The sequence below is a fragment of the Galleria mellonella genome, unplaced genomic scaffold, assembly GCF_026898425.1.
Source record: "Galleria mellonella isolate WM207_F2 unplaced genomic scaffold, CSIRO_AGI_GalMel_v1 utg1674, whole genome shotgun sequence".
Lineage (NCBI taxonomy): Eukaryota > Metazoa > Arthropoda > Insecta > Lepidoptera > Pyralidae > Galleria > Galleria mellonella.
Genome location: NW_026442013.1, coordinates 626,276 through 640,825, shown reverse-complemented (window position 1 = coordinate 640,825; position 14,550 = coordinate 626,276). Strand labels below are relative to the sequence as shown.

The 14,550-nt window shown below is 32.7% G+C and overlaps 2 protein-coding genes across 2 annotated transcripts; both read left to right on the top strand.

Annotated features, from left to right (window-relative positions):
* The first annotated feature begins 882 nt into the window (after positions 1-882).
* On the top strand, positions 883-3,259 carry LOC113515290 (lysozyme). Its single transcript, XM_026899456.3, has 3 exons — positions 883-1,088; positions 1,481-1,639; positions 3,072-3,259. The coding sequence occupies exons 1-3, from the start codon at positions 956-958 to the stop codon at positions 3,203-3,205; spliced, it is 426 nt and encodes a 141-aa protein (XP_026755257.1). The 5' UTR covers positions 883-955; the 3' UTR covers positions 3,206-3,259.
* Positions 3,260-6,718: 3,459 nt separating this feature from the next.
* LOC113510919 (lysozyme-like) lies at positions 6,719-11,047 on the top strand. The gene is made up of 3 exons (XM_026894466.3): positions 6,719-6,921; positions 10,248-10,406; positions 10,853-11,047. Exons 1-3 carry the CDS (start codon positions 6,789-6,791, stop codon positions 10,984-10,986), a joined length of 426 nt encoding a protein of 141 aa, XP_026750267.2. The 5' UTR covers positions 6,719-6,788; the 3' UTR covers positions 10,987-11,047.
* Positions 11,048-14,550: the final 3,503 nt, after the last annotated feature.

Genomic DNA, 14,550 nt, shown 5'->3' with positions numbered 1-14,550 from the left:
TTTGGGTGTTTTCGTTAGTGTCTTCCAGTTATTTGTTGCTTGTTTTCCTATAATACAGCATATTTATTTATTTATTCATTAGTACATATATGAGTATATGGCGGACCTAATGCTAAAAGCATTCTTTTTTTTATACAACTTAGAATGGCAAACAAGCTGATGGCCCATCTGACGGAAAGTGGTAACCGTCGCCTATAGACATGAGCAGTACCATGTACATAACAGAGTATATTGTTTCGCCCATGATACTTCCCATGCGTTACCATTCCTGAGGAGTCAGGTGTTATTCCTCTGTACCCAGTAAATTCACGCCATATCCCACCCTGCAAACCGAAACACAACCATGCAAACAGCTGCTTCACGGTTGAAACACGAAAGGGACAGAGGTACCCAAGCAATCGACTTTTGTACAAAGTCTCCTTCTGGTAATTCTCTCCCAGTCATATATCCTAGTCCACAGGATATCCTGTTTTTTATTTATTTATTTTTTATAACAATATTAATTCAATATTTAACACTATCATACTATTAATATTATAAATTTGAAAGTTTGTAAAGATGTTTATATGTCTGTTACTTAATATCGTAAACGGCTCAACAATTTTGAATGAAATTTGATACACGAGTGACCCACTCCACGAGTATCCTAATTTAACACATAGGATATTATTTATACTGATTCATGCAGACAAAGCCGCGGTAAATGTCTAGTATTTAATGTTAAAGCGATTTTCCTCGTGAAACTTTTGCTTTGTATGATTTCATCAATTTTATTAGGATAACCAAACAAAGAATGTACCTACTTGTCCCGTATCAGTCAGGGAATCCCGTGGTGCCATTGTACTTATAAGAGGCTAAACGAGTTATATATAAGTGCACGGTTCCCTCTTTAAATCATTCAGGTTTTAGTATTTATACTGACCACTTGAGCATAAGAAAAAATAAATTTTTAAAAATGGAAAAACTAATATTAGCTGTCCTTGTTGCACTCGTGATGGTGTCACAGATTGATGCGAAGACATTTACAAGATGCGAATTGGTTCAAGCACTTAGACGCCAAGGTTTTGATGAGGCAAAATTGAGAGACTGTAAGTATAACTTTTTTTTTTTATTTACACTAGTTTCAACGGCTATTTTATCTGCATGACTGGTATAATATTGATAGACCAAAATAAAAAGTAGCCAAATAAATGCGAAAAAAAGACCAAAATAAATGCGAAAGTATATTTGCTACTTTTTGACGATTTAATTGCTCAAAGAAAGTTCACGAATATGGCATACATATGGGATGAAGATGGACGCTGGTTAATTTAAAAATTAGTTATTATTTAGCAATTAAATTAGTCAAAAAATTGCAAGAAATATTTTACTAATAAAATTAACAGTAGAGACTTTTAAGTCGAGTGTACTTCAGAGAATTGTCAACAATTATAGGCACAGATAATATAATGCTAGAGCTAAGCTATTATTTCCCTTTTAGGGGTGTGCCTCGTTGAGAACGAGAGCCGTGGCAGAACGGATATAGTCGGCAAGCCGAATAAGAACGGATCCAGGGACTATGGTTTATTCCAGATAAATGACAAGTACTGGTGCAGCAACACCTCTAAAGCTGGCAAGGATTGTAATATTACCTGTTCCCGTAAGTTATTTTTTTTAAAGTAGTAGCATTATAAATATATTTCCCCTTTAATAGTTTACGTTCATAGTTTACGTTCTCAATATGTTGGTTTTAAAATATGGATAACCGTCTAGTTCAGAGATGGTAGTTACGAGTGTATGTAGTCGCAAGTAATGTATTTTGGTATAGTTAGATAAATTATTGTTATTGAAACTTACTATTAATAAGATAATGCAATACAAACTTCTGTTTGAGTCTATTTTACATTAACTACAGAATTAATGCGAAAACTATATAAAAATTCTTTGTAATTTTTCTTATTAAATTCACTGCAGGGTTCGGAAAGTAGTTATCTGCTGAGAAGAGCTCGAAAGCAACTCAATAGTTACTTTTTTATATATGTTATATACTAGAGAGAGGCTTTGTACAAAAGTCGATTGCTTGGGTACCTCTGTCCCATTTGTGTTTCAACCGTAAAGCAGTTGTGTTTGCATGGCTGTATTTCGGTTTGAAGGGTGGGATATGGCGTGATTTTACAGGGTACAGAGGAATCACATTTGAGTCCTCAGGAATGGCAACGCATGGGGGGTATCATGGGTGAAACAGTATACTCTGTTATGTCCATGGTACTGCTCATGTCTATAGGCGACGGTTACCACTTTCCATCAGGTGGGCCGTCAGCTTGTTTGCATTAAATATTGTCATTAAAGCCCGAGCATGATCTACTAATATGCATGCATGTTTGTCAATAAAAAACGTATCCATGTATAGGTTTGTTTGTTACTTATTTAGGGGATTTATATTTTTCTTAAACTAAGTAGTAAAATGTAATAAAATAATTTCCTAATAATTCCCGGTTCCAATTATTACCTCCTCCTTCCAGACCTAGACGTCTTTGTCTGAACCAGTCCAGGGTACTGAAGCTTCCCAGCTGTAAAACCCATTTTATGGGTAACTCATTTGCATATCGTGCTGTACAGCTGTGGAATAAACTTCCCGTGAATATTCAGAATAGCCCGTCTAGCAGTTCCTTCAAAAAAAGATTAAAATCATTTTATCTTTCCAATTTAATTTAAATATAAAAATGATTAGAAGACTGTCATCATCGTGTTCTCTTGTATCTGATATTTATATGTTGTATTTAACGTGTGTATGTATGTGTGTATATGTATATGTATGTGTATATGTATATATATGTGTATGTGTATGTATGTATATATGTGAATGTATGTGTGTATATATATAATTATTTATAATTTATGTAAATATTTATTTAAATTTCTGTCTTGCACTACTACTGCCCACTCACTACTTCCTATGCCACTGCGTTAGGTTGACTGGAAGAAATCTCTTTTAGAGATAAGTTCGCCTTTGCTAACATTGTTATTAACTTATTGTTGTTACTGTATGTTTTTGTGCAATAAAGAATATATATATATATTTTTGTTTGCAGAACTCTTGACCGACGATATAACAGTTGCCTCTAAATGCGCCAAGAAGGTATACAAGCGTCATAATTTTATGGCGTGGTATGGATGGCGCAACCACTGCCAAAATAAGCCACTGCCAGACATCAGCAAATGTTAATCCCTAGAAGTTATATACATATTAATAATAAAAATAAAAAGAGATGCATATTAATATATATATATATATATATATATATATATATATATATATATATATATATATATATATATATATATATATATATATATATATATATATATATATATATATATACATTGTAGAATTACCTACTTTTTTTATTAATTTATCCCAATTATATTTGTTACTAAAACTTAAGTACAGTCTATGGACTAAACTGACACATCTCAAAATTACATATATTACATTGTAGCATGTTATTAGAATAATAACCAATCACAACTTTTCATGTGTCATAAAATTTACATAATATATAAATTGTGTTTACACACCTGCGATTTAATGTTTAAAATTAGAAAGAATCTACGATAGAAATTCGAAGTAATTGAAAACTAAAAAAAATATTTATTTACCTCAAATATTTTTCGTTATTACTTTAATTATACGTATGTCTGAAAAAGATTATTAACTATATTTCTTAGGTAAAAGTGAATATACTATTTATTAAATTTGTATATGTAGGTACACTAAGATAAGTAGGTAAGGACAAACCTGCCTACCTATTACGCACATTTTTAGTGTTCATTTTTATATTATATACTTCTACTTATTATTTCTATATTCTAAAGTAATTGATGAGAATTACTTTATTTTCCGTTTATGGATTAAATAAAATTCTTAATACAAATAATTTTGTGTTTAATTTTTAATGTATTTGAATTGGTAGAAATAAGGCAATCATCATATATAGACAAATCCTGCACTGTAGCTTCACAGAGTATGGTGTCCCATAATATTATCACTATTGTTCCTGTTCTGTGGCATGTAATTTCAATGGGAAAAGAATTATCAAAATCGGTATAGATATGGCGACGATATCTTGAAATATACACTAGTAGAATTTGAGAATGACCTCTTTTTAAGGTTAGCTGTAAAATAGCTAAATAGTAATATTATTGTATACACAATTATACTATAGTACATCGACCTATAGGTATCTATTGCAGTTCAATAACCAGGCGGTGGGGGGAAGGGATTGTTGGTAATGGGGAGGTTAGTCCTCATTGCTATCAATATACTGTACCAGGTCGACCTCCACGTGGTTCCCCCTGGAAACCATCGTAACTAATTTATCGATGAATTCGTCACGATGGGCTAACTGACCTGCCTATTCATCTTCACCAATCATCTCTCACGGGTGCCCTGCTAGTGTATACCGATAGCACAGGCGGAGTCATCATTCCATTATCATCCATTAAAAAAAAATAACCAGGCGGTGTTTACACATTTTTCCGAGTTAGATCGCTTGACAAATATGAATAAGTCTCATAGTGTATATGTATATGATATTATAGCTTTAGTAGTCACAACAAAAGTAGATTATTATGCAAAATATTAACTAACCAACTGTCCAGGTAAATTGAGAAACTGCTCTTTTCCGAAGTCGCCTAAAACGCGTTTTATAATTAAGGATCTACATATATTTATTTCCAACAAGCTTACCATCTTAAACCCTGCAAAGATTTTTTTTATGTGAAAGGTCGACAGACAAGCATGGGGTTCACCTGATGACAATTATTTACCATAACCCATGGGCACTAATGGCAACAGCGGATTCACCAATACATTGCTAGCCTTTTACAAAGGTAAAAATTATCTTCTTTAAGGCCCTTATGAAGTACTGCTCTCATTATTAGGCCAGAGCCTTTCAGTAACAGTTTCTTTCATTTCCTCGCATCCAAAGCATTTCGAATCCTTGATAACCTAGCTTTACTCGATTAGCTTAATTCTTTATCTACCCTAGGAGACATTATGTTAAGTATTTGCATATTTTACAGATTTTTTTGCTTGTTTGTTAGTAACACTTTATTGTACAGTAAAGTTTTAAATTATAGGATACAGAGCTCTTAAGAAAAGAATGAGTATAATGGCGGACTTATTCCATAAAAGGGATTCCTTACAGTTAATCTTTAAATGTCTGATAGATTTTTTTTGCAAGTAGTTGCCACGCTTGGCAGGCGGATTGGTAACCGCAGTTAGGCTTTGGAGATGTTTTAAGAGGTACGCTACTGCCCATCCCTTGCCTTTCGTTAGTCGCCTCTTAAGACACCCACGGGATAGGAAGGGATGGCCTATTCTATGCCCGGACCACACGGCTTCGAGTAATATACCAGCAACTAATTTCCATTATCGTACTAATATAACTCGCGCTTGGATATTGCTCTCAAGAGTTTCTACGTCTTCTTAATTATGCATGAAGGTCTCTGAAGGATGGTGGCGTTACGTGCCCTCTGAAACACTGTCGTCCTATCCCACTCAAATTAAAATTCTACCAACACCACGTTGACGAATGGCGGGTCCACTACGGTGCGTTTTACGCGACATTTCCTGTTACAGGCCATAAAAATGCGAAACGAATTACCTGCAGTGGCATTTCCAAATAAATTAGACACGAAGAACTAAGAAGAGAACTTATATTGGTATTGGTAACATATCTGGTGTTCTTAATATCAGTTGGCTGTCACATGCTCGTTTGTATTTCTTTCCTAGAAAAAAAAAGAATATTTCCGTGTGTTTAGGTTCATGGATTTAGATGGTTCTAAAACAGGTCGATAGTTTGTCTTACTTCCAACTAATAAATGACAAATTTTCTTAACACATTAATGCTCCTTTCCACTTTCCTTCCTTTACCAGAGGGAGACTTTGTACAAAAGTCGATTGCTTGGGTACCTCTGGCCCATTCGTGTTTCAACCGTGAAGCAGCTGTGTTTGCATGGCTGTGTTTCGGTTTGAAGGGTGGGATATGGCGTGAATTTACTGGGTACGGAGGAATAATACCTGAGTCCTCAGGAATGACAACGCATGGGGGTATCATGGGCAAAACAGTATATTCTGTTATGTCCATGGTACTGCTCATGTCTATAGGCGACGGTTACCACTTTCTATCAGGTGGGCCGTCAGCTTGTTTGCCATTCTAAGTTGTATAAAAAAAAAAAACTTAGGGTTTGCTGGAAGAGAAAAATTTTAGAGTTAAGCTTACATTTGAGTATTTGCTTACCTCTGTCATATTTTTTTTTATATATTATCTGTGTGTACAATAAAGTATCAATAAATAAGATGTATGTTACTCAATTATACTATATTATATGATGTGTGATGATTTATAGGTACGGATATATCTCAGATAGACATCTTAACTATAGGCTTATATTAACTCATGTATGTGACTAAAGCTGCTATTTATGCTAGTATTTCATGAAGTATTTAAAAAATGTTTATTTCATTTACATTATCATACTTTGCAACTGTATACCTATGAGATTCTTCAATTATATGTACTGGTTTTTCTTACCATTGTATGATTTGACCAGACAAATCAGGCGTGCCCATTTGAACCCACCATATCAGTTCGGGAATCCCTTATGAATTTATTAAAGTTGTAAACAATATGAATCAAATACGCAATAGTATATAAGCGAATTAAATATGTTCTTAAAAACATTCTGGTGTTGTTATTTGGACGAGTTACTTGGGTTTATCGGTAAAGCATTTATATAAAGAAATGAAAACAATAATATTTATTGTTTTTATCGCTTTTTCGCTGGCATCACAGGTTGATGCGAAGACTTTTACGAGATGCGGACTGGTCCAAGCACTTAGGAGTCAAGGATTTGATGAGGCCAAGATGAGAGACTGTGAGTATCAAGTATGCCTATCGCTTTATTATGTCATTGCTAGTTTATACTCGCTACTTCGACCGCGTTTTTTCTTTTTTTTTATACAAGTTAGAATGGCAAACAAGCTGACGGCCCACTTGATGTAAAGTGGTAACCGTCGCCTATAGACATGAGCAGTACCATGGACATAACAGAGTATACTGTTTCGCCCATGATACACCCCATGCGTTGCCACTCCTGAGGACTCAGGTGTTATTCCTCTGTACCCAGTAAATTCACGCCGCGTGATAGAAATATGTTGATTGATTAAGTATGAATAGTAGTCTATATCTTTCTCCATCGTATATAAATAGATGCTAATAGATAGATATTCCTTATTGTTGCCGCCAAACGATTACAATAGTAAACTTATTATGAATACAAACAATGATAAGGAATGATCACAGTGAGAAAACAATGGACGATCTTATCCCTAAAAGCGATCTCTTCCAGGCAACCTTTGTATGGAGCGGAGTAATTATAAACAGTTTGATCGGATGCACGATGGGGATGAATTTTATTTAAATTGCATAAAATATATTCAAAATATATAATACGTTTATACTTAGTATAAACGTATTATATTTATTATATATATAAATTATATTTATAAATTTAGATTTTATGATTGGTTAAGCCGTAAAGGTGTTAAGAGTTAACAAACAACATATAATCAAATTCACCTTCACATTTATAACATTATTAATGTCTATCTCGGAATACTGCACTCGGGGGGGAAAGGGATTGTTAGTAATGGAAACTGAGAATCCCATTGCCAGCAATATACCCAACCAGGTCGACCTCCTCGCGGTTCCTCCTGGAAACTATCATGGTTAATTCTCGATTAATTTATCATGATGGGCTAACTGGCCTGTTTACATTCTCATCTATCACCCTTCACTGGTGCTCCGCCAACGTATCCCGTTAGTGCAGACGGAGTTACCGTTACCATACAATTACCACCTATAAAAAAAAATACCGCACTCGTTTAAAGTGGCTCCCAATCAGACAGCGTCATGAGACGCATGTCCTAGCGGTCCTATATAATGTCCTTAATGATCCCAACTCTCCTTTCTACCTTTGTTTCCGGTTCCAATTGTTACCTCCTCCTTCCAGACCTAGACGTCTTGGTCTGAACCAATCCAGGGTACTGAAGCTTCCTGGCTGTAAAACCCATTTTATGGATAATTTATTTGCATATCGTGCTGTACAGTTGTGGAATAAACTTCCCGTGAGTATTTAGAATAGCCCGTCTAGTAGTTCCTTCCAAAAAAGATTAAAATCATTCTATTTTTCTAATTTTGTTTAAATATAAAAAATGATTAAAAGACTGTCATCATTATATATATTCTTATTTATGTAGGTTTATATTCATTATGTATATATATATATATATATATATATATATATATATATATATATATATATATATATATATATATAATTTATGTAAATATTTATTTTAATTTCTGTTTTGCACTATTACTGCCCACTCACTACTTCCTATGCCACTGTGTTAGGTTGACTGGAAGAAATCTCTATTAGGGGTAAGTGCTAACAAAGTTTATTACCTTATTGTTGTTACTGTATGTTTTAGTGCAATAAAGAATATGTATATTATCAGGGATAAAGATAAAGATTAATAAAGAAAAAATAAATATTTTCTTATCTTCGTCAAATTGTCAATGCAAAACCATTCCTTTCAGGCATTCAGAATTAACTAGATGAAATCCCTTTTACAGGATAAGACCGCCATTATACTCATTTCTTAAGAACTCCTTTATCATATAATTTAAGAGTTTACTGTATAGTAAAGTATTAAAAGTCAATTATTTTAATGCAATTTTTATGTTGATTTATATATTTACTATCTATGTACCTTTTTTAAAAGGTTGAAAATTCTTTACATTCTTTATTGCACTTATAAATTACATAGATAAGACAATTACAAATATTGTGAACAAGAATGGTCTTACCTCTGTAAGAGACCAATGAAAGCATATGTATACCTATAGTGAGCAACAAAAGTATGCGAGTGCTGTAGGAACAACATCAATACTAATACATAAACAGCTAAATTAAATATTATAACATATAAATAATATAATAATAATATATTTATTAGATAGAGATTATTTATTAGATATATTATTTATATATACCAACTACATTATAAATTTAGATTAATGATTTTAAGATATGACAGTAAAATTGAAAAATTAAAAATAAAGATTAAGTGAGAAAGAAAATGTAATTTTATTTTTTTCTTGAAAGATGCAATAGAGAGACCCTGTCGGGATAATGGATTCCCGCGCGATCAAAGCCGCGGACTTCCTTATTACCTAGATTTTGTTTGTTTGACTTCATTATCAAGTTTAATGGCGGATTGGAAATGTTTTATTCTGGAGGTCAATTTCTGGGATAATAAAAGTGTTAAGAGGTTATCATTTGCGTAGTCGTGAGTAAAATAAATTGTACTGTTAATATGAAATCTTTTATTTTTATTAGGCACCTATACGGAATGGCAAATGTGCTAATGAACTTCTTGATGAATTTTGTGTAGCCGCAAGCTTTATCACAAAATTTTGTAGCGATAAGCTGTGACCACGAAATAAATACATATGTAGGTTTTTCTCGCAGCGTTTGTAGATTTTATAATGCAATGAAAATATTATAACCTATATTTTTTAAACGTGAAATATCATGTATTAGGACGGCCAGCACTTTCCACCATGTGCGCCGTCATTTTGAAGTTTTTTGTATTTTGAAGTTTTATAAAAAATAAAAATAGAATGAAAATTATTAATTTTCAATGTGATTATCTCGAAACTATTGTAAGGTTTGGTCTTGTATTTTAATATGGGTTTTCTTTAAAAAATGTATTATCAAATTATTAATAATACATTTTTTAAAGAAAACTTCTGTGTTTCAAGTGTTTATGAGCGAAGTTCCACTTCCTATCAGATAGACTGTGAGCTCGCTTGTATTTCTAAAAATAATAAAAACAATTGAAATAATTAGAGTCGATTTTGAGACGCCATTTTTCTGAACCTATCTCCTAGCCTAATAGATTAATTAAAACTATCAGTTTTGTGAAAAGATCGTTTAACAGATCATCATAAACTAAATTTATAGTAAAGACTTAAATCTATTAAAACTATAGTTCATATTGGTCATTAGAATAAAGATGTCGCTCTGATATCCAATTGAAATTTTAATTTTAGAGATACATTTAGAGAAATTACGCTTCAGAATCGACTCCATTGAATCTTAATGTATTTACCAGTATTATCTTCCCCATTTAGGGGTGTGCCTTGTTGAGAATGAGAGCGGTCGCAGAACGGATATAGTCGGCAAGCCGAATAAAAACGGATCTAGAGATTATGGCTTATTCCAGATCAATGACAAATACTGGTGCAATAATACTACTAAGCCTGGAAAAGGATGCAACATTACTTGTTCCCGTAAGTCAATTTATCTATATTAAAAATTTTGTTCTATAAAAAATGTACTTCAAACGTCAGAATCGCTTTTGACCTATAGGAAAAACGTAAGTAACTATTTAATAACCTAGTTTTAGACATTCTCCCCTAACTTATCCATTATCTTTTCCATGTTACATAAGGATTTCTTTTTATATCAATTTATTGACAATTTATATTAAAAGCATTCCTTTTTTGATTTCATCGTGTTTTAAATAAATTTAAAATTAGAATGGTTTCCGTGAAAGTCGTAATTAATCGTTGCTGTAAAAACAATGTTTAAATTTGACAATGAAACATTTAAAAATACAAATTTGACTCTAAAATTAGCTAAGTAATAAAAAAATCTTTTATTACGTATATTTATAAGTTTTCCATTAAGCATTTATAAACAGGAAAACAAAATTAAAAACTTTATTCTTTTTCAGAACTCTTGACCGACGATATCACGGTTGCCTCTAAATGCGCCAAGAAGATATACAAGCGTCACCATTTCATGGCGTGGTATGGATGGCGCAACCACTGCCAAAATAAGCCGCTGCCAGATATCAGTAATTGCTAGAATATATTTATATTACAGTAATAAACGAAATCTAAATACAGCATACTCATTTGTTGCAGTATCCGGCCGTTCATTTACCTTCCTAATGCTCCTCCTCAAATATTGCGTCTAAATTGCGCCCACCAAGTACTCTCTTGTATAGGCATTCCGTCAACCGTATACTCGTACAATAGCGAGGGCGGGATGCCTTAAATACTGTACCGCAAACCATAAAACAAAAATACATAATTTATTTGTTCTATATCACAGTTGTACTTACAAATGTTGATCAGTTCGGAAGTAATGTGTATCTTTTATTTTTTGCATAACCACAGGGGTCCATTTTTTTGCCAATGTACTAGGTTTGGATTCCCAAGCACTTGCGTTTGCGCTTTTGGTGTACGCTCGCATATTCCAAGGTTTGCAGTCGATTAGGTAATTATATGGGGTAAAGAATTTGGGCTTCATCATTAAGTGGGTACTGAGAGCATGACTTTTAAGATAACCTTTCTGATGCACAGGGGTCCATTTAGAATAGATGGCTGTAAGAACAGAGGAAGAACTAAAAAAATATGGATGGATTGTGTAAAAGATGATAGGGACAGAATGGGAATTAATGTGGAAATGATTGCGAATAAAGAAGGAAGGAAGAGAAAAATATATTACACCGATTCCAAATAACAACTGGGATAAGTGTAGGAATATGGATTTGCTGGAAGAGAACTCTTTTAGAGTCAAGCTCGCCTTGGTACTCTTACGCCTTTCGCTCTGTCATATTTTTATGTATAATTAGTGTATACAATAAAGTATTAAATAAATAATATAATGACAGGGGTCTACTTAGGATTTAAAAAGTTCGTATGTATTTAAAGATCGTACTAAGAACGAGTTCCTGACCACTATCCTTACTAATATTAGAAATATGAAGTTGTTTGTTTGTTACCTTTTGTCACTTGAATGGCTTAGCCAATCACACAGGCTAATTGGTATCCCTTTCTATTTATATATCCTGATCACGTTGATGAAGTTGGTTAAAAACTAGTTCTTTATAGTCCTTAGTTGATTTTACTAATGAACATTCACTCAAAATTTAATTGGTTAATTTTTATATTGCAGTTACACTATTCAATCCGATTAAAATCAGGTTGTTTTAATAACTCAACTAAATGTATTTTTTATTTATTAAACACAAGATATATACAACATGAGTACATTGGACCCCACACTTGGCGAATCTGTATCGCGGCAGTCCATAAGCTACTACCAAGACACAGTGTTTTACAAATATAGATCAGTGAGCCAATTTTACGGAAACAAACATGATAGAAGTACATCATTAACTAATATAAAAGTGCTTCGTGAAGACATGTGCATAAAACCGAAAATTATTTAATGACTTTCAATATTACATAAATAAATACATACACTTAAATACATAGTAGATACATATTACTAAATACAAATATCATGTAATGTGCATATAATAGTCTCACGTATGTGATAACCGTCTACGCTTATAATATTACTGGTTCAACAAGTAACCCGTTGCAACGGTGACACAGTGAATCGATTTGCAGGGAAAAGAGGGAGAGTGAAAAGGCCATATGAGCCGCACTGGTATGTGTGAGACGATCCAGCTAATCGGTTTTAAAACCGATTGGTATAATGGAATTGAACAACAGAAAAGAATACTTTAATCGAAAACAAAATTGAATGAATGAATGGTAACGCATGAAGAGTATTATGGGCGATAGAGTATACTCTGTTATGTTCATGGTACTGAGGGCCGGCCATTATATGTTTTCCGAAATTTCGGAGCCGAACGAAATACTGATGTTAAAATTACGTAATACATACTGTCTAAAAATATTAAAAATGTTAAAATATCGCTCTTTTGGACTTTTATGGTAGGATTTTTGATGAACAAAACATTCCAACAACTCCATTTACTGGGCTGATTTCGGTATGAACGAATAGTCGAAATTGAAACCAAAAATCCGGAATTTTATTTCATGGTAGACCCCTTTGTTCACGTCTATAGGTGACGGTTACCACTTGCACATCAGACGGGCCGTCAGCCTGTTTGCCCTTCTAAGTTGGATAAAAAAAAATAACACGGGACCAAAATAGGAGCAAGTTCAATTGATTACGAAAATAAATATCAAAATCAGTTCAAAATTGGTGAAGAATAAGATTGCAACAAAAATACATAAAGCGATATAAAAATCTTCTCTCTACTTTTGAATATCGCTTAAAAATAACATAATGTATGAATTTTGTAAAAGCTAAGGTTGTTATTTGTTAACAGAAATGGATTTTTTTTTAAATACACGAAAGATACACCTCGACTCTAATAATGTGCATTTCTTATTTACCTAATCCTGGTATTAATGCAACCTGTTGAAGATGCTGCAAGCTTAACAGTTTACTGAGTATTTAACAAGTAAGTCACTTAATAAGTATAGATATACTTAGGTAAGAGTATAAATTAAAATGAAGCAAGTACATAATGTAGTACTAAAACAAGTCTAGACTAAGTAAATTTTGGTACTTTTTGGCTTTTAAAACATCAGCAGTTTTAAGCATATTAAGGTTAAAATACATTAGCATTATTATTAGTTTTACATACCATAATGCATTTATTTCTACAAAAAAACTATTTTTAATTTTGATAATCACAATTATAATTAGCTTTTCGGATTGAAAAAGCTTTCTAACTGAAGTGCATCTGTGATTTCTGTGATGTTGTGGGTACTTATGGGCGGTGCTAGTCACTTACCATCAGATGCGCCGCATGATCGTTTGCCTCTTGTATTATAATAAAAAATTACGGATATGTTATTGATAGTTATTTTTTATAACATGAGCAATAGTAAACAAGTGAATTGATAATCTGCATCTTTTTAAAGCTATTGTTTTATAATAATTCACAAAAATCATGTTTTCATCTTTCATATAAGTTTGAAGAGTTTTAGTTTTTAAATTATCAACAGTGTTCTATGGGTGTCACACACCAGTATATTTTATGATGCCCATGATTCTGTACTGTGTGCATATATTGGCGACTGTTATCACTTTCCATTAGACGAGCCTTCAGCGGGTCTACCATGAAATGAAATTCCGAAATTTCGGACTCAATTTCGTGTTTTTGTTTATACGAAAATCGGATCAATAAATGAAGTTTAACATTTCGTTCGTCATACATCCTATCATAAAAGTCCAAAGGAACGATATTTTAACATTTTTAATAATTTTAAACGGCATGTATTATGTAATTTTAACATTAAATTTGTGTTTTGTTTGGCTTCGAAATTTCGGAAAAAATTTCATGGTAGGCCCTCAGATAGTTTATCGTTGTAACACATTATATATATTACAAATAATATTGAGTACAATTAAAAACTATTAACACCATTTTAAGGTGAATCTGAACATTTTGATCAAAGGGACAAAGGTTATAAAACAACATACAGCTTTAAGCCTACTATACTACACAACCCGTTCAGCAGCCGAGTTAATATGGCCGACACTATTGTTTATCGTATTTTGATTCACGTTTCTTTAAATAAAATATTAATGACTTGA